The following is an 18,100-nucleotide window of genomic DNA, read 5'->3' on the forward strand; positions in this document are numbered from 1 at the left end:
TATATTGGAATAGGTAGACAAGACACCTCGTCAAAGCTTCAGTTTCCGTTTTGAAGGCTCTAAATTGGAACTGAGCTCCATACTTTTGTAAGCAGGAAGAAGTGGTTTCGAGACCCACCCAAGCACGTTTGTTGTGTTTGTTTTGTCTTTGAGTTTCAACAGTGAAACTGTGGTACGAATATAACCTCGGTGCATGGGCAAAACCTATGAAAGTAATACTTTCAGCGCAAAGCTTAATCAATTAATTTAACTCCCTAACACTTAGTTGAACCTAACAGAGTCAAAAGAGCCTGAAAGTTGACCCGTTATGGCACGCTTCTGGATCGGAACTCATGGATAGGAAAAATAGCGCACACAATTTTTAGAATTTGCAATATGTTTTCGTTCAATACTTCCGAAAGACTCAACTCAGAAATAATCCTTTGGAAAATATTTGATAGCATATCAATTTATAGAAACTGAAGCGAACCTGACCAAACTACCCTACCAACAATTGGCGTATCACTTCCGAAAATCGAAAATACATGAAAAACGTGCAATTCGGCGGTCTCGTACGTAGATGAACATTTACGGAATTAAACTTTGTGGTAAATGCCAAATATAAAACTGCTCAAAATATTTTACAACATTTTATTAGGAAATAAACTTAAAGCAATAATCCATTTTACGAAAGATTAAAATATTTAATCTAACCTTTACTAAAAAGAACTGCGTCGTGCGAACTCATGCGAATCTGGAACCAATCGACTGCAGGTAGGAAAAACTTTGCCAACCTTTTACAATGTTGTTTTCACGTAAGCTCAGGGTGTGAAAACAAACGTGCTTGGACAAGAAGACCTAGGAACTATACTGCCCGAAGTAAAAGGTCGTTAATGAGTTTCGTGTTTACCAATGTCCACGTGATTTTTCCACAACATTACTTAATTAAGGAAGACAAAGGTAAAATGCCAACATTAGTGTTTCATGGGGTGATTTCAGTTAGGAATCATCCTTCCAAAATTACGTTCACTAATCACGTTATAGGCGGACCCTCCGAAAATTCCAGAAGTTTGCTGCGTGACTTGTTACTTTCAGGCTCTATGCATGCCTCACAGAAATGCTGTACAAAGACTCAAACCTTAGTTGACCAGTGGATGGGTTCACGCACTACCCCCCCCTCAAAAAAAATCCCCCCAAAAAGGAGCGAAAAAACGTTTTCATTTCGATGGACGGACGATTTTGTGGGAATTACATTTCCCTTGATCTCAGAAAATGTTTTTGGATCCACCCTTAGGTAAACCTCACAGATTCTACAACAAATGTTCATACTCACCCGGACTTTGCGATATTAGACCAATAGGTGATCATACGATCGCTAAGCACCCGTTCCTTGTCAGAAAAGAGGTGTCCTATTCCGGAAGCGTTGAACGGCAGTCCGAGAACGTAGGAGAGTTCCTCAGAATGAGGCGCCCCAGCTAAGTACGGATACCTCACACGAGGTGCACTGCGGTGGTCAAACACAAACACGCGCCTGGATTTGGCTTCGCTGTAGAAACTGCCCAGCAGGGTGATCCTGGATAGGAAGTTGTAATCCAACAAGAAATTGGCCGCTTGTAGAAGCCTGTCGTAGGGCCTTCTTTCGAGAGGTAGAGTCCAGTTCCTGTATTCGAAATCGATAGCTTGCCGCACGACGCTGTTGCATTGCCAGCTGGGAGCAAACAAGGACAAGATTTTGTCAAAATCTGACTCTGATAATCCGTAATTCTGCAAGTCGTAGTTAGGAAGGATCTCTGGGAGCAGTTCGAGTAAAGGGGAGCCGTCACCCGATGTTACACCAGCTATGATATCAAATCGGTGAAAAGGTCTTGGATTGGAATATGCCCATGTTCTTTGGTAAAAGTTTCCGTCACAGACGGGCAACCACACCTTAGGGACGATTTCTTCTTCGGCTACTTCTAGCCCAGCCTTCAAGACATCATGGGTAGATTTCCTCCTGAGGCAAGTGACAAGATGGTGAGAGTCTTCCATCGACCTGCCGTGATCCGTACATCCTGCTTTTAGGGCGATTCGTTGTGCGTATTGCTTCATTTGTGGAGTGGATTGGGGGATGCCTGCCGACATCCCGCTATGGGCGATGACTCGTTGAAAGAGGGGTTGGCTATTTACAGCATTGAGGTGTGCCATAACTGACATACCACCAGCTGACTGGCCAAAGAGGGTGACTCGGGACGGGTCGCCACCGAAAGCCGCGATGTTCTCGTGAACCCACCGCAGGGCCAGCTGCTGGTCCAACAAACCGAAGTTTCCCGGTGCGTTCTCGTCATTGGTGGATAGAAAGCCAAATACATTGAGGCGATAGTTGATGGTGACCACAATAACTCTTCCCCTGACGGCCAGAGCAGACGCGTCGTACCCGCTACCCTGACCCGTCTCAAAACTCCCACCGTGGATCCAGAACATCACCGCTTGGCCATCAGATATGTCTTGTTCATCCATCGGAGAAAAAACATTAAGAGTCAAACAGTCCTCACTTACTTTCCGAGCTGAGTCAGGTATGCGAACCACATAGTCAGGGTAATACCGGGACACATCAGAGATATTCTGCGGACAAGAAGGGCCATACTCGACCGCGTTGAGAGTCCCTTCCCATGGCACTTTTCGTACAGGTGCAGAGAATCGCAGATCTCCCACCGGTGGCTCGGCGTATGGGATTCCACGAAACACCCGATAAGGGCGCCCGTCCAACACCCGCGTCTCACCACGTAGTTTCCCGCTGAAAGTCCAAACTTCGGCCTGGTCGGGCACACCAACAACCCCATAAATCAGCAAGCTGACGGCGAATAATCGCGACAGGAGTATCCCAACCCTGAACATGCTGAAGATAAAGGCAGTGCAAGTCCGCGTTCCACAGAAATTCGCTTGCTCGACAGCAGCCGCCGTCCAGTTGTGGCTGGATCTATTGTGCATTAGCGAGCGAAGCGAGTTCATTGCCTCTGGGGTGCGTTTGCAGAATGCTTCTCCGTTTCTCCAGGTATAATCAAGACATGCCGGTACTTTACGCCGCTCTATTGCTCCCTACAGACACCTAATCTATTTACTATGAGAGGCCAAAGAAGTTCACAAGCACGCGAGTTCCCTACATGCGCCACGGACGACTCTGTGGCGTGTGGTGCAAGCAGTATGTTTCAACAGAGGCAGCAACTCGAGAAGGAATGAAAGGTTATTATATGACGCCGACATGTCAGTCGGACAGGTAAAGTGACACGCTATATAGCTGACGTGCTATCCATTATCAACCCACAGGCACTTGCCAATATCGGGTAGCCAATATCTAATGCTAAACATTTTCAAAAAACATAAAGAGCTGAAAGCTAATTGAAAAAAAAAACAGCACGGTGTTAAGAGAAATGCTGCTTTATTTTAAAGGTAAACCTTTAATGAGAAAAACAGATAAAATTCCCCCAGTAATTCTTCCAAGCCGTTTAGAAATCCGATTTGATAATTTTGTATCAGTTTCAAAGCAAATCAGGCTACTTTTGACTCAAACTATTATTGTGGGCAGCAGCGGAATACAAAAAGCAATAAACGAAGATAGCGCCTGAAGTGTGATCAACGTGGAACACACGGAGCTTACAGTACAACTCACATCTTTAATAACGACATTCCAATTATCCAGTCACTTCGTAAGGACGTGAACCCGGGACAAGTTTGGGAGCAATGTACAACTCGACCACGGGTCTGTCATCAATGTACAAACACAATACGACTCTACTCAAACGACCCTAGTCGGACCATTTTGCAAAATAGCTCCATCGCCTCACATAATTATTTCGCCGTTAATTGCATCGTCGACTGTGTTCATGGTATCTGCCATTTTGCACAAAAGTCCTCTCGCTACTTCATTACGAAAAGGGCTGCTAATAACCAGTGATACAACAGTGCCCTAGCTTCTGGTTCCAATTAATAATTGACCATTGTTGGGGACATGCTGGTTGAAATGTACATGTATATCGCTGACCAAGGCCGTCTCTCGAACTTGCCTATGCAAGCCTATAAAGAAGCTATGAAAGCCCGTGATCCGACCAACCAAAATTCTAGTGCAAGTACATGTAGCCTATATGTAAATCAACTCACTCAGCAATGCAGCATACCTCAAAAAGCTGGACAATGGGCTTTGAGCTGAACTTAGGGCGCAATTTTCTCAGCAACAGAGGCTCCTTTGGTCGGAACTGAACTCCGCTGTTTTACGAACAACTGTGAAATGCACGCGTTACGGTTGCATCTACCAACAAAATGAACACTACATGCCGACCAATATTGTTCTTTTTAACCAGCGAGGGGGCGCTTCTGCTCGAGGCGGATAGATTAGGCATTCAGTTCAATCCCTTCAGAGATGTTTCGTTTTCAGGGATTTTCGTTTTTTTCAACGAGTACCTATTTTCATTTTTTGTCATTTGTACAAAACTCCTCACCGAAGAAAGGTTGTGGTACAGTCCCATTTTGAAAAGTGCAGAAGAAGAAGAGAAAAAAAACCAACCAAAAAAAAAAAAAAAAACGAAACAGTGGGAGGGAGCGGGTTTTTCCCTCCCCAACTGTATATAGGCCTACACCACTGAATTCTTACAATGATTACGTATGTTACAACAGAAGAAAACTTGAAAGTAAGACTTTCAACCAAGCACATTATGAAGCCAGCGAACCACCCAGCTAACTAGTCAGCATGTCAGTCACCGGAACAGATTGGCTAAACAAATAAGCCTACCAGGTTGTTAACCATTCAGCCCACAAGCCAGAAAATCTGTCAACCAACAAGTCAGCCAGCAAAACGTTGCCCGTCAATAGAGGCGAAATGGAATGACCGCCCTATTTCCTTACGTGAGGACCATTTTATTCAATCACTGCCAACTATTTACATTGGTCTTCTGAACTAATAGAGGCCTATTCTTTCTCAAACTTTCCAAAAATGAACCCTATTTTTTCTCGAATACATCAATTTCTTATCCTCGCTGCTATTGCAGGCGCTTTGAGAAACAAGGGCGACGCTCAATCACGGACTCAATAAAAAATCAATCATTTATGAGAAGTATTACGCCGCGTGAACTATCAGTTCCCATCTTTCCTGCCGTAGGTTCCATTTTGTAAATCTATCTTGATTTAACTAAATTGTCTCTTCGTCAATGCACAGCTCACTGTGCTAAGGGCTGAGGCAAATTATGCAGCACACACGATCGACGACGGGGGAGAAACACGCTGGTTTTAGACTCGCAAACACGGAACTACGGCTTAAGGTGGGCACGAACTGTGGAGCGGATCGTGACCAGGAATAAAGGCAGCCCCTGGCAAGATTTAGACGGAGAAGGGAGGCGCGTGCATTTGGACGAGAATGTCCACTTAAGTTTATTAATACTCTGACATTTGCTGGGAAACCAGGGCAGGTTTCCCCTTATATCTAAAGTCCTTTGCGTTTCAAAATAGATGGACATATATAAATAAAGACAATGCCAAACCACTGGTGCATCAAATTATATTGTCCTCTTTCAAAAAATATCGAAAATCATTTACCTGATACAAAGTTTCAAAGAAAATGTTTTAATTGATAAAAATTGAAGTAAAACATCTGCTGAGAGTACAAATAAAAGTATTGTTGCAGTGGAATTGGTTAAAGAAATACCGACACTATCTACAACTAAAGTCTCTCTTACCGAGAAACATTAACTAAATGGATAATTTTTAATGTCCAATCATACTCTAAAACTTAAGATTCTTCTAGAGAAGTCAACCTTTTTAAGAATTTTTAAGAAAAACAACGTTACAACTAAAATATTTAATAGTATTTGTCCATAAGTGACTGCAAAATACCAAGTGGGCTGCATGTGTTTATACAAGAAAGTTTAAAGAGAAATTAAGCCACGTATTGGTATATGCAGTCCCGCCTCATTGTCTTTTTTTTTGATGATTTTTAAATTCATGAACGACACGAGATGTCGCATATCAATGAGTCAACACTTTAAAATCACCTCCTTTATTTTGATCTTGATTTCTGTATTGCCACTGAAATCATCTGCAACTTTAAATTCGCAATCCAAAGAATGTCCCATTGCAATCCCTTTGGCATTTTGTTTTTCAATATCTCTTTGCAAAGCATTCCAAGCCTTGTTTTGACAATTTGGTACCACGTGAAGCGGAGACATACCACTCCGTGTAATATAATGAGATTATCTGCCGCCAGGGAGTTAGTATTTTGTATCATCACCTTGAATGCCACGGGTTACACTGATACTTGGAGAATACTTAACATGCACTCACGGCATGAATACCATATCCATTACCCTAGCACAGCACTTTGATAATGCAGTACACAGGCATTATTTTACCATTTTAGAATCTAGAATCAAATATTTCCCAACAAAATTAAAATGTTGCTCTATTCTGAATTCGTGTCTACACTTCAGACACAGATAGACTCGAGGTATATAGGTGTACGCAGAGGAAATACGTATGCATATGTCAACGTAGCCCTGAGGTGAAACAGTGGGTGCTCAATACTACATGTATTCGCTGATTGACAAGTTTCGAGAATGAGTAAAGCAAAAGGTGATTAAAGGTGAAAGGTGATTAAAACTAAGATGCCGGTTAGCTGTTGTCGTTGGATCGATGACATAACTATTTCCCTTCTCTGAAAGCAGACGAACACTACTGTGGCATTTTGTGGAAGAGGGCTTTACATTCATTTTAATTTGTAACGTACATTTAAGTTGTTTCGGCATAATAAATTCAACAAATGGGTACTGGAATGTGAAATACAATAGACACTGTACTACAACTGAGCAAGAGTCAAGGTCTAATCTTTAGTACGTTTGGGGTATGTACCACGCGAACAACGACCGAATTAAGATGATTCCAAAACGGTATTCGATAGAAGATAGAGATATCAACAGGAAATGCGAAAAATAGATGAGCACATGAAAATGTACTTAGTAAATGCTACAATTCGGTTCCGGACGGTCGTTCACTGAATGACCCAACATGGCGAACTATTAGGATTAGTCCTCTCCTGCAGGTGATGCCTCATCAGCTGGTAATTCAGGAGCCTCGGCTGGTGATGCCTCATCAGCTGGTACCTCAGGAGCTTCGGCTGGTGATGCCTCATCAGCTGGTACCTCAGGAGCCTCGGCTGATGTCTCTGGATTTTCAGGTGCTTCTATCGCCTCATCTCCAGTAGGCTTGTTATCTGTCTCCCCATTCTCTGCATTAATAGATGGCGTATCCGGCACATCCACAGCCGCATCCATGTCATTCAAAGCCTCATCAATCGCCTCGTCGTTGTAACCCTCGTTATCCACGCCCGCCCCCGTCACCTCTGCTGCAGCTACCACGGACGATGATGGACTGTCCAGTACAGGTGGCTTGACGTCAGACTCGTTGTCGTTGACATCAGGAGGGCCCGGGAGGGGCGTTTCAGGTGGAGGGGGAGGCAAGTCTACCTCGTTCAGCTCCGAATACACCATGGCACCAGGACCTCCATTCTTCTTCGATTTTTGCCCCATTTCCAAGTCTCTGAGTTTCCGTCGGAGTGTACTGACCTGGGCTGCGTACCCACAGGCAACGGCGATCACCAGTATGCATACTAAACCAACAACACCTAGCGCGATCACCATGACGAGAGAAAAAATCCCAGCATCGTGCGGTGTTAGATTCAAAGGGCCCCACACATTGTCCAGACACGGGCCTGGCCCGATCATCTCACCTTCCGGGCCAAGTTCTTCACGAAAGACACTTTGGGTTGTCAGATCCATGGCAGTTGCACACGTGAGGCAAAGTTCAACAAGTAATAACTTTCTCCAAAACGCAGCGCTTGTGTACGAAGCCGATCCGTAGATGCACCAATTCTGGGTGGATCCAAAGCTGTCAATGAATCATGCTTACGAAATTTACCGTAGGGCTTTCGAACAGAATAACTTCATTTGAATGACAAACAGCAGGACAATAGGGAACCGCGGACAACTAACCGTTCACAAAGCTCACTCAAGCGAGAAGGCTACCTCCACCTGTAGAAAATACAGGTTATAACCACGTATCTGAATGACAAAAACTTTATTGTCCGTGCAAATGCCTACAACAAATGTTGGGCTTGATGTGTGGGGTGTGCAGTTTAAGGGGTACAGGATGAGTCAACACGACGGGGCGGTCCACAATTTCGTAGAGTGGGCAAAAAACGGAACATGTTCTTTCCTTTTCATGATTCTGAACTACTTTTGCCCGCATTTTTGCACTTTGGCGGGCATTTCATTTTTGAAAGTGAGCAAGTCTATTGAATAACTTGACTGAAATTTCTAAGCACACGTAAAGAAAAGCGATCGCAAAATACACTATGTCTGTAAAACTGTTTTCAAGTTAAGGATGACGCTTATAAATCTAACTTCAGGGCGAAAGCCTGGTAAATTGATAGCGAAATAATTAAGCACGAAAAAAAAAAAACAGTTACAACAAAGCGTTCACCTGAAAACAACGGGAGGCAAACGTATGCTTAAACACGTTACAAAGGCAAAAAAAATGTGAAGCAATTATTTCACATGTATTTGACTCACCATGAACGTAAGTTCTATGGAGAAATTTGTTTCAACGATCGAACAGCAGTAAAAAGATCGAACAGCAGTAAAAGTTCTATGGAGAAATTTGTTTCAACGATCGAACAGCAGTAGGCAAACCCACGACCACAAACTGCATTCTGCGCAAAAAAATCGTCCTGGCAAGATGGTATTTATTTAAGTTCTATGGAGAAATTTGTTTCAACGATCAAACAGCAGTAGGCAAACCCACGACCACAAACTGCATTCTGCGCAAAAAAATCGTCCTGGCAAGATGGTATTTATTTAAGTTCTATGGAGAAATTTGTTTCAACGATCGAACAGCAGTAGGCAAACCCACGACCACAAACTGCATTCTGCACAAAAAAATCATCCTGGCAAGATGGTATTTATTTATTTATTCCATTAGTCTGTCCATTTTCAATATGCAAAGCAACACCAGTGACCAGAAATTATATACCTTGTTTTTTTCACAGATGAATGAAGCTGACTATAAAACACAAACATTTCTCAGTGTGTGTGTGTATGTTGCATAAGTGCTTGAGGGGAACTGATCGCCTCTCAAGATAAGTTCACTGGAGACTATCGCCATGGCAACCGAGATACCTCTATTTACCGTCTGCAGTGAGGTGAGACAAAGGAGAAAGACTGCCGAAAATTGGATTGGTCAGGGAGAAAGCGGCAGGGGCAAAAATGTGGGAAGAAAGCGATGAAATTTACAACGACGAGTGCGAGGACAGTGCACTATGGGAAAACCATAATACTACTGACGCCAATGATGACGACCGACTGCGTCCACTGCGCAGCATTTGCAAAACACTTAACATTTACATGTAATATGCACTTTCGTAATCATGACAAAAGCGTGTGTGTGAACCAGTGAGCTCATCAACATGACTCAACTTCTGGACAAGAGGCTTTAAAACAAGGCAGTTTTACCATCAAAAATTTAAAGGATACTTGCTGTATTTCACTCTGATTTCTAGTTGCAATTAAACTTCAAACATGCGACTCCTTTCATGTACAATATGTGTTCTTGAAAAATGGCACTTCAGAAGAACACCACACCATGCTTGCACAGTAGACAATCAAAAATGATTATCTTTTGCAAACGGTTGTTACATTTACAGGACCGTAAATGTGATGATCGTTCTTTGCGATGATTCAATTTTTTTCAGCACTACTCGCATACTACAATTTACTTTCAGTAAGACACATCTCTCACTGGTCACACTTTTTTCATTTAAAACATGTGGACCGTTTTTAACTGCCCAAAAGTCTTAAACCGAAATCAAAATTTATAAACATTCAATAAAGACAACGCTGATGTTTTCATTAAATAAAATACATTTGAAATCGAGCATAATTACATATTAATTGAACTCCTGCTACTCTTCAATATTATGCGATAAAAGTGTATTCTTTAACATGCATATGAACATGCATTCTTCATTTTTCGATCAGGGTAGATGACGCAAGGGCAATGATGATGGCTTTTTAAACCATCGCCCTCCGTCTGACCAATATGAAATATTTACAAACAAATTGTAATACCTAGCAATTCCTTTCCAATGGGTAAAAACCGCTGCAATAAATGTAGTACGGGTATACTTAAGATATAGCACTAAATCTTCTAGATTCAGGGTGTTTTTGGTGACATAGTTTTCCTTTTTTTGTACGGCCTACGTCGATCCCCTCCGGTGTGTACATGTACATTGTGCATTGAATGATCAAGACAACTATTAAATTGGGAAGACATGGAGAACCCACTGAGGTACTGTCTAGCGCCAAACGCTAAGCCTGCAGTCAGTGTCCAAGACTAGGTCTACAGTCATATGCGTGCTCGTGACAGGCAAGAAAGTCATCATGCAAAACGACAGTTCTTATTGACCTCTGGTGACCTTCCTTGCCATGAAACTCTGTGTACGGTAAGTGGGGAACCATCGAAATCCCGCTTCTGCCTCCAAAGGTTAAAAAAGTGATGGATTTAACAGGATAACACCCCCGAAAGTAATCTCGGATTCTGAACGATCCCTATGATATTAGACCCTCAAAACGAGAAATTTGGCAAAAGTTCAGGATTATTTCTGCAGTAAAGAAGTAAAGGGTGCCAATGGATCATTGTGAGGCTTTAAAATGACCCGAACTCACAAGATTTAACAAGCAAATCACACTTTTTGGGGATGTATTCCTGCACTGAAATGTTGTCTGATGGTCAATTAAGAGACGGAACTTGGGTTTCTCCAGTGTTTTATGCAAAAAGAAATTTTGCATCCTGGCGCCACACTTCATCACCAAAATCTGGGTTTTTGTGACCTGCACCTTTTGGTACCAGTACATAAACATACACAGTTCAAGCTAAGGGGTGGTTCGGGAAACTTAAGAACATAAAGTGACAAAGATTCCATTATTTCATACTCTGGTTTGTAACAATGTTCTGTTTAAAATTCTCAAAATACTTTCTCTCAGTGAGATATTCCACAATTGCCACTGTCCGCCACAATAAACCTCTCAGTGAACCTCCCATCCTTGATCAAAATTTCCTTCAAGCAACAAACAGTAAACTAGGGAGGGGTTACCAACGGATGCGTATGCTCCTCAGTGGGACTGAGCGATCTCTGAGAAGAACTGAAGCAGATCTTCCACTTTAAATTCCAAGGTGACATTGGCGCCAGGGTAGCAACGATTGATCAAGCCCTCAAAGTGTTTGTACTGGCGAATGAATTCCTCTTGCATCAAGTGCCAGGCCACCTGCAAGGTAGGGATAGAGTACGGGGTAGTTAGAGACTCGGGAATATGGGTGAATGCAGAGCTTCAACTAGACCGTCAAAGGTATCAAGAAGGTGAAGGCAAGGGAGAGAAGAAAAGTTGTTTCACAGCATGGGCACTGCCAGGATTTTTTTTGGGGGGGGCTAAGCAGCAGCTTGTCAACAGTGAAGGGGATTTCATTCCTAGGAATTTATAAGTAAGTAGGTGATTTCCATCTCCTTTCCCTTATTATGTCCATTTCTTCCCTGTTTGTTTTCTTTTCCCTTATTTTACTGCCCAATATTTTTCGGGGGGGGGGAGTGGCTAGAACTCCCCCCGACCTTCAACGATGCCCAAGTTTCACAGGTAACATTTATGTGATTAATTTTGGGCTCTGGGAGTACAGGAGAGGTATTTTTTATTGAGCAACAAATCCTGCAAGGTTCACATATTGCAGGTGCTTGGTTGTTTAAATCTGGCAGAGAGTAGACACAAGCAATTATTTTGCATATGCAGCACAGATGAATGCACGGTCGTTGGGCAAACAACACAGATGGTATACAAATCTGTACATAATGTATTCTGCAGTCATGTCTTGTCAGCATGGAGCCTCAAGTAAGAAGCAATGAATATAAAATGAGTGCATAATGAGCCAATTCAATATTCAAAAAAGCAATCTCATTCAGGAACAAAGCACATGCATGAACCTGACCTCGCAAATGAATGACTCCATGACACGCTTTGTTATGGGTATAAGCTACTGGAATACCAAACTGGCTCACTGCATCTAATCAGCTGGAAATTACAGATCATTTCTCAACCCTTAACGAACCAGGGTGGAAACCACTCCCACATTTTCTCTGACATCACAGAGAAGCAATTGTTTCATTATCTCAAGGCCTCCGGAGTTTTCAACTGATGACCTGAGGTCATTTGGACACCTATCCTCTTTACAGAACCACACATTTGTCAAAAGGGGAAAGTTGCATGGTGCTACTAAAAACCTTTGCCAGTTGATACCATCAGGCAAGTACCTTGCACGTTTCAAGTCCTACTTAATATTTATAATAATCAGTCATGCAATTCTTGCAAATGGCCATTTTTTAAATAAAAACAGGTTAACTTTGCCCACTGACATGCCAAGTGCACATGGACCAATGCACATTATAGCATGAGATATAAATGACTAGAAAAACAAAATCCCACTGTCTGATGGAATTGAAACTTCACAGATTACTATGAATGTATTTCCTGCATGCATGCTGAGCATGCCCCTTACTGAGGAAGGGAATTTTAAAAAGGCTCTTTTAAGTTTTAGGGTTAAAAGGATATGTATGTCTTCATTTTCAAGCAAAAGAATGTTGGAAAGTACTCAATCTTCACACAAAGGTAAACATTTCATCCCTCACTCCGTAACAACTCTCCCTGCATTTTGACACATCACTACAATCCCAACTTCTCAAACTGTCTGTTGACTTTTGTCGTTTGTGAGTAACTCAATGTGTGTGGGTGACTGAAGTAATGGACACCTTTGGGGGAACCTGCCTGCCTCACCTGTCTGACAATGAAGACAGACAAGGCAAATGTTTGGAAGTGCAAAATGCTCTGGAATTTCTCCAAGAGATTTGTCACGGGAAAGCAACTCAATGGACCTGGTTTCCAAAATTGAAAACTGAGACATCACGGGGGGGGTGCAATATGAAGTAGTAGGGTGGGGTGAAGGGTCAATATTTTTAGGCCAAATCTCAACAGCCTTAAAACAGCCAGGTCTGAGGAATCAGTAGATTGAGACAAGGATAAGGCTACAGTTTGACAGCTTCAATCAAAAAAATTGTCCTGGTTCTCTAATCCTGTCTTGATTGGTTGGGCACACATGCCAACTTCCATCAGGCCAGCACAGCTCAACATCTTGATTTCTGTTTATTTTTGTTTTCAACTTCTCTGAAAAAAGTGCAACAGATTTCACACCAGACTCACATTAGAGACAGAGGAGTTTTCATGGGTAAAAAAAAGACAATTGTAACACTTAACAAAAACCAGGAATTTCACCTTATCGTATAAACACATAAGGGAAGGCCTCTCACTCCCAAAGATAGAGGAGATGTTAATTATGTGAACTTGAAATTGTACTAAAAACCCCAACACACCTCTAACAGGATGATGCTAACTCTAATCTCTTCCCAAGGGAACTAAGCCCTTTTTATGGAGAAAAGGTGCACTTGTCAACAGACATAAACTCCTAAGTGTGTCACTATGCTTGTATGTACACCATTAATTTCTCAGAAGTGCATTAACATGGTTAAGACCACAATTCCAATGCAGTTAGGCATTGGACCTATCCCTTTATTTACCTACTGTGAGGTCAATAGAGGGCGTATGTAAGTGCTGTCAGGGGCTTAGGTAAACAAACACCCAGAGCATGTGGCTGCTGTGTAAACATCAGCACAGGTTCAGTGTTATTACATGTACCTACTTAATTCCAGGGTAAGGTGTATGGTTTGAAAGATAAGATTGTTGGGAAACCCATCAACTCTAACAGTAAACTGATCTGGATGTAATCAACTGCTTACATGTATCTTGCAGACCTTGGAATTTTACATGGAGGGGCACATCCTTTCTGATTATGTAGCTTCTTTTGATTAACAAAGAAATGTTACAATTCACTGCTGGAGTAGCTTCAATAAAAAAGAAACAATCACACAGTTTATCCATTCAATGCTACATTATTCCATGGAACTGTTGTATTTTTGGAGCTCAGATCGGTTTTGGGTCAGATTTGGTTTTATATCAACCAGTGTAACATTTCAGGTTGGTTTGGTCTGTGCAACCCAATGCATAGCACATTAGTTTGATATACCCGTTGGCTTGTGACCTGGTTTAAGACTAGACTTGTAGGCAGTGGTGATGAACATGGCTTCAGCATTTCTGACCCAACATCACCAATCCTTGGTATTTCTCTCCTCAAAACTGTTGTTATCTCCACACCAAACATTAAGGAAAGCCAAAACGTGCTTCAAGTAGTAAACATTTTAAAGGTTAAAGAGTTTTCTCTCCCCAGAACACATAACGCTACTGGATGTTCAAGAATACTGTGGTGCACTAAAAGAGGACACACGTAAATGAGTATGTGCTTTGGATTAAAAACTCCCCATTATTTCTTCTTTTGTTTAAACTTGAACTGTTCCTGCACCAGTACCATCGGTTTTGTATACCTTTATCAACTGAGGACATACTCAATATGGGCGTTTCACAAAAGTGCCCCTCCAAGAGTTTGCAATGCACTGGCCAATCAATGCACGAAATCTGTTGATCCAAAATGCATTTGGCAAAGGTCGAAAAATTTTGCCCATTGTAATTGGCCAACGAGTTGCAAACTCCTGGAGATGCACCATTGTAAATCGCCCGTATTAGAAAACAATTTTGCTGATGTTGGTTCTCAATATGCTACGCATGTGGACATGTACATGCTCCACAATCTCAGGGTCCTTCGTCAGTAATACATGTACATGATAGTCTTATTGCTTTCAAACACTTGGATGTTCCCCCTAATACTGCAATAATCAAAACAAATTAGGTGTGAAAGCAAGCAAATACTGCTGACATCAACCTCCAAGCATCCAACAAATCTCCACACCCCACAACTAATCATCACCTGAGTTCCTTTGGGGCCAACAGAGGTGGCTGGACTGCATTCTCCCAGAGGCACTTGTACACAAACATCCAAGGTGTGAAAATGAAGCAAATGTAAACACCTGTTATTTACTGGGATCTAGGTGCACTTAATGGAGAGCTACCCCACCGTCTGCCATCTCACCAGGCAATATGAGACTTTAGATGAACAAACACTCTACAACTGCAGGTGCCGAAAGGCTACTTTTACGATGAAAAAAGCCAGGGGATGAACTGAAAAATATCCATCAACCTGAGGAGAATTTGAAATACACTTGAAAATGTAGTCCCAGATAATATGGTCTGAAAGTGAACAGGCTTGCAAGTGTTTGTTGTACAGGTGGGGGGGGGGTACGTACAGACTCCACCGTCAGCTTCATTTGAAGCATCTACATGTATTTACTGCATCTAAATCAGCACTCAATTACAGTACACAGGAATGGAAAGTTAGCCATCAGAGTGGGGAATTCTTGAAGTCACTTTTTCTCTCTCCAGGGAATTCACTTCATTTCACACAATTGAAAACACCTTCCACACTGGGAAAACATTTTCATACCTTTTCATACAAGTAAAACATTTTCACACTTTTTCACACATGCGGGAAAACATTTTCACATCTTTTCACAAAAGTGGGGCAACTTTTCCACACCTTAAAAAAGGAAATCTTTTCCACAAAACTTCCCATACCCAGTCACAGTGTTAACTTCCAATTGCAATGCTTTATGTCTTCAAGGTCTTTTACAAGACCAAAAAATTCAACTTCTGACTTAAGGCTTAAAAAAAAATCTTTTGCTATTGACAACCTCTGCAGCTTCTACTTGTAGCCATGTTTAACAGTGACATCACCTTAAAAGGTGGACTACAAGTTAATCTGAGACGTGAAGATCAGTCTTCACTGAACATACGGTTCATTCAAATTGGATGTAATGGGCCTCGAGCTGGACCAAGAGAGGGTGCTATTTCCTTAGCAACGGAGGCTCCTTTGGTACTAACTGGTTCATGAATGACCGGGAAACCCAAGCATTGCAGTCAACTAGCTACCAACAAAGTGAATACTTCCAACTAAAGCAGCTCTTTTCAACCATTGAGGGGGTACTTCTGCTCGAAGCAGATATCCAGGTCTCATCAAGAGCCAAGACAACAAATGTACAAGTCTAGCTGAGGTACAAAGTGAACAGAAATATCCATACAAATCCCAGTAGCACCACCCCCCCTCATAAATACTTACATTACACACCAAGTGTGGTACGGTATTCTATACCTGCCATCTCGCATTTTGTATCTAGCATAACATTTCAAATCTTGCATCTCGTATCCCAAATTGTATTTCGCATCTCATATCTTGCTTTATATTGTAAATGTAAGCTTGTTATTTGATACACATTTTGTATAAGTTGAGGCTGCGCAGGCTTTTGCCATTGCTGTGCTTTAGCTGCCTTGTGGTTCCTGTCTTGTATGTGCATATACTCTGCAATCTGCATTGCCCAGTGTTTGAATTAATTAAGCATTTGTTGTACTTTGTTTGGCAGATTCAAGATACTGTAGTGCAATCTAGGTTGTGATTTTCCAGTTGAAAACTATAATATACATGAATATTAAGAACCTGATACAGGAGTAATAAAAATATGGTTGGCTCTTCAAATCAATTCTTACTAAAATGGCCGAGAGTAAAAAGTTAACTTTTGTGAGTTAACTTTGACCCAAATCTGGTACACTTATTTTTTTAAGTTCACGTGAACAGAACAACTTGAATTTTCCTTACTAAAACCACTGTTGCTATACCTCGTGATTTGGGGCAAGCTTTTGCTTAGTTACATAAGAGACAGCTTGCAACAGTACACTGTTCTCAATGGATAAGGAGGGCATAAAGGAACCAGTCCATTCCAGAGATGGTGGTCGCTATGGGAAAGCTTGCCCCGAATCACGAGGTAGAGCAACAGTGTCTTTAGTCTGGGGAGTTCAAATTGTTACGTTTATGTGCAGTCAGATAACTCAGTGCACCAGATTTTATTCAATCAACTCGCAAATGCCTTATTGCACTGTCCAATTATTATCGGTGTAATTTCATCCTGTAATTCGTCAAGATACATCTTCTCCAAACCAATACTAAATCTGAATAACTGTATTATTGATTTACCTTCTCACTACTTCTGTCTCTTTGTTGATTGCTGTCGGGAAATCATGAGCATGTTTTTGCTTGATACAGGAAAAGGGGGGGGGGTGATTTCTGTGGACCATCTCCAGTCCAAGTTAGGATATATAACCTGCCCCCGAGGACTTACACCAATGCCTACATTATTATTGCTGTTTCCTGCATTTGTTGCACACAATCAGACCTGTCACTGTTTGGCAGTGTATTACATTTATCACGACGTGAGATGCGAGATTCGAAATGTAATGCGAGATGAGAGAAGCAAGATGTAAATTTGAAATTGAATGGGAGATTTGTAATGCAAGATGTTAAATCTAAAAAAAAAGCCAGATGGGAAGATGTGAGTAGGCAAGGCAAGATGGCAGAAACAAAAACACCATAGTGTGGACATTCCTTTCTTTTCACATAGTTGAGAAAACTTGATGAATACTTATTTTTCTCACACTGCGAATACCATCTTAAGCTGGATTTTTGTTGGTTTCCATGACTGTTCCTCTTCACTTTTCTACATGTGCCCTTAATCCAAAAATGTCTCTAAAATTGTTTTCCATAAAAAGGATAACCTTGCATAGACATACATATATGGCTTGACAAGGCTCACAAGACCCGCATTTTGTGAACTTCTTCTAAAATGTTATTTTCAATCTTTTAAGTTTTCACCAGTGCTTGGCAGTTCTCATTTAATAAGTCTGGACAAACAAATTGTCCCTTCAATACGCCTTGAAACACACACCAAAATACTTCATTTGTCAGCAGTTTTATGATTAAACAAACACCATCCTCTCAACTGACAAGATAACAGAGAGATAAAATCTACAGTTTATTTGAAGAGCGCCCTCTATGGTTGAAGGTTGGTATATCTCCTTCAGGATGTACTTACCTGCATCAAGTTTTCCTCTTCACACAGTGTCTTCTCCATCTTTTTGTACAGGTTGTCAAGTCCTCGTCTCACCTACAGAGAAAA

The 18,100-nt window shown here is 41.7% G+C and overlaps 3 protein-coding genes across 5 annotated transcripts in view; all 3 read right to left on the reverse strand.

Moving 5' to 3' along the window:
- Nucleotides 1-1,308: 1,308 nt before the first annotated feature.
- Nucleotides 1,309-3,381, reverse strand: LOC147799911 (acetylcholinesterase-like). Its single transcript, XM_087132857.1, has one exon. The coding sequence runs from the start codon at nucleotides 2,965-2,967 to the stop codon at nucleotides 1,309-1,311; it is 1,659 nt and encodes a 552-aa protein (XP_086988983.1). The 5' UTR covers nucleotides 2,968-3,381.
- A 2,108-nt stretch (nucleotides 3,382-5,489) lies between these two features.
- LOC147799912 (uncharacterized) lies at nucleotides 5,490-8,429 on the reverse strand. Its single transcript, XM_087132860.1, has one exon. It carries the CDS (start codon nucleotides 7,773-7,775, stop codon nucleotides 7,023-7,025), a length of 753 nt encoding a protein of 250 aa, XP_086988986.1. The 5' UTR covers nucleotides 7,776-8,429; the 3' UTR covers nucleotides 5,490-7,022.
- Nucleotides 8,430-8,939: 510 nt separating this feature from the next.
- exoc1 (exocyst complex component 1) overlaps nucleotides 8,940-18,100 on the reverse strand; it is a 65,374-nt gene continuing 56,213 nt past the window's right edge. For all 3 annotated transcript variants that reach the window (XM_022223775.2, XM_022223772.2, XM_022223773.2), the window contains 2 exons: nucleotides 18,017-18,088; nucleotides 8,940-11,318 (listed from right to left, as the gene is read on the reverse strand). In XM_022223775.2, coding sequence (XP_022079467.1) covers nucleotides 11,166-11,318; nucleotides 18,017-18,088 — 225 coding nt within the window. In that variant the 3' untranslated portion in view covers nucleotides 8,940-11,165. The remainder of the gene's footprint in view (nucleotides 11,319-18,016; nucleotides 18,089-18,100) is intronic.

The sequence above is a fragment of the Acanthaster planci genome, linkage group LG02 (genome assembly GCF_054643075.1).
Source record: "Acanthaster planci isolate LZ-2023a linkage group LG02, COTS_SCS, whole genome shotgun sequence".
Classification (NCBI taxonomy): Eukaryota; Metazoa; Echinodermata; class Asteroidea; order Valvatida; family Acanthasteridae; genus Acanthaster; species Acanthaster planci.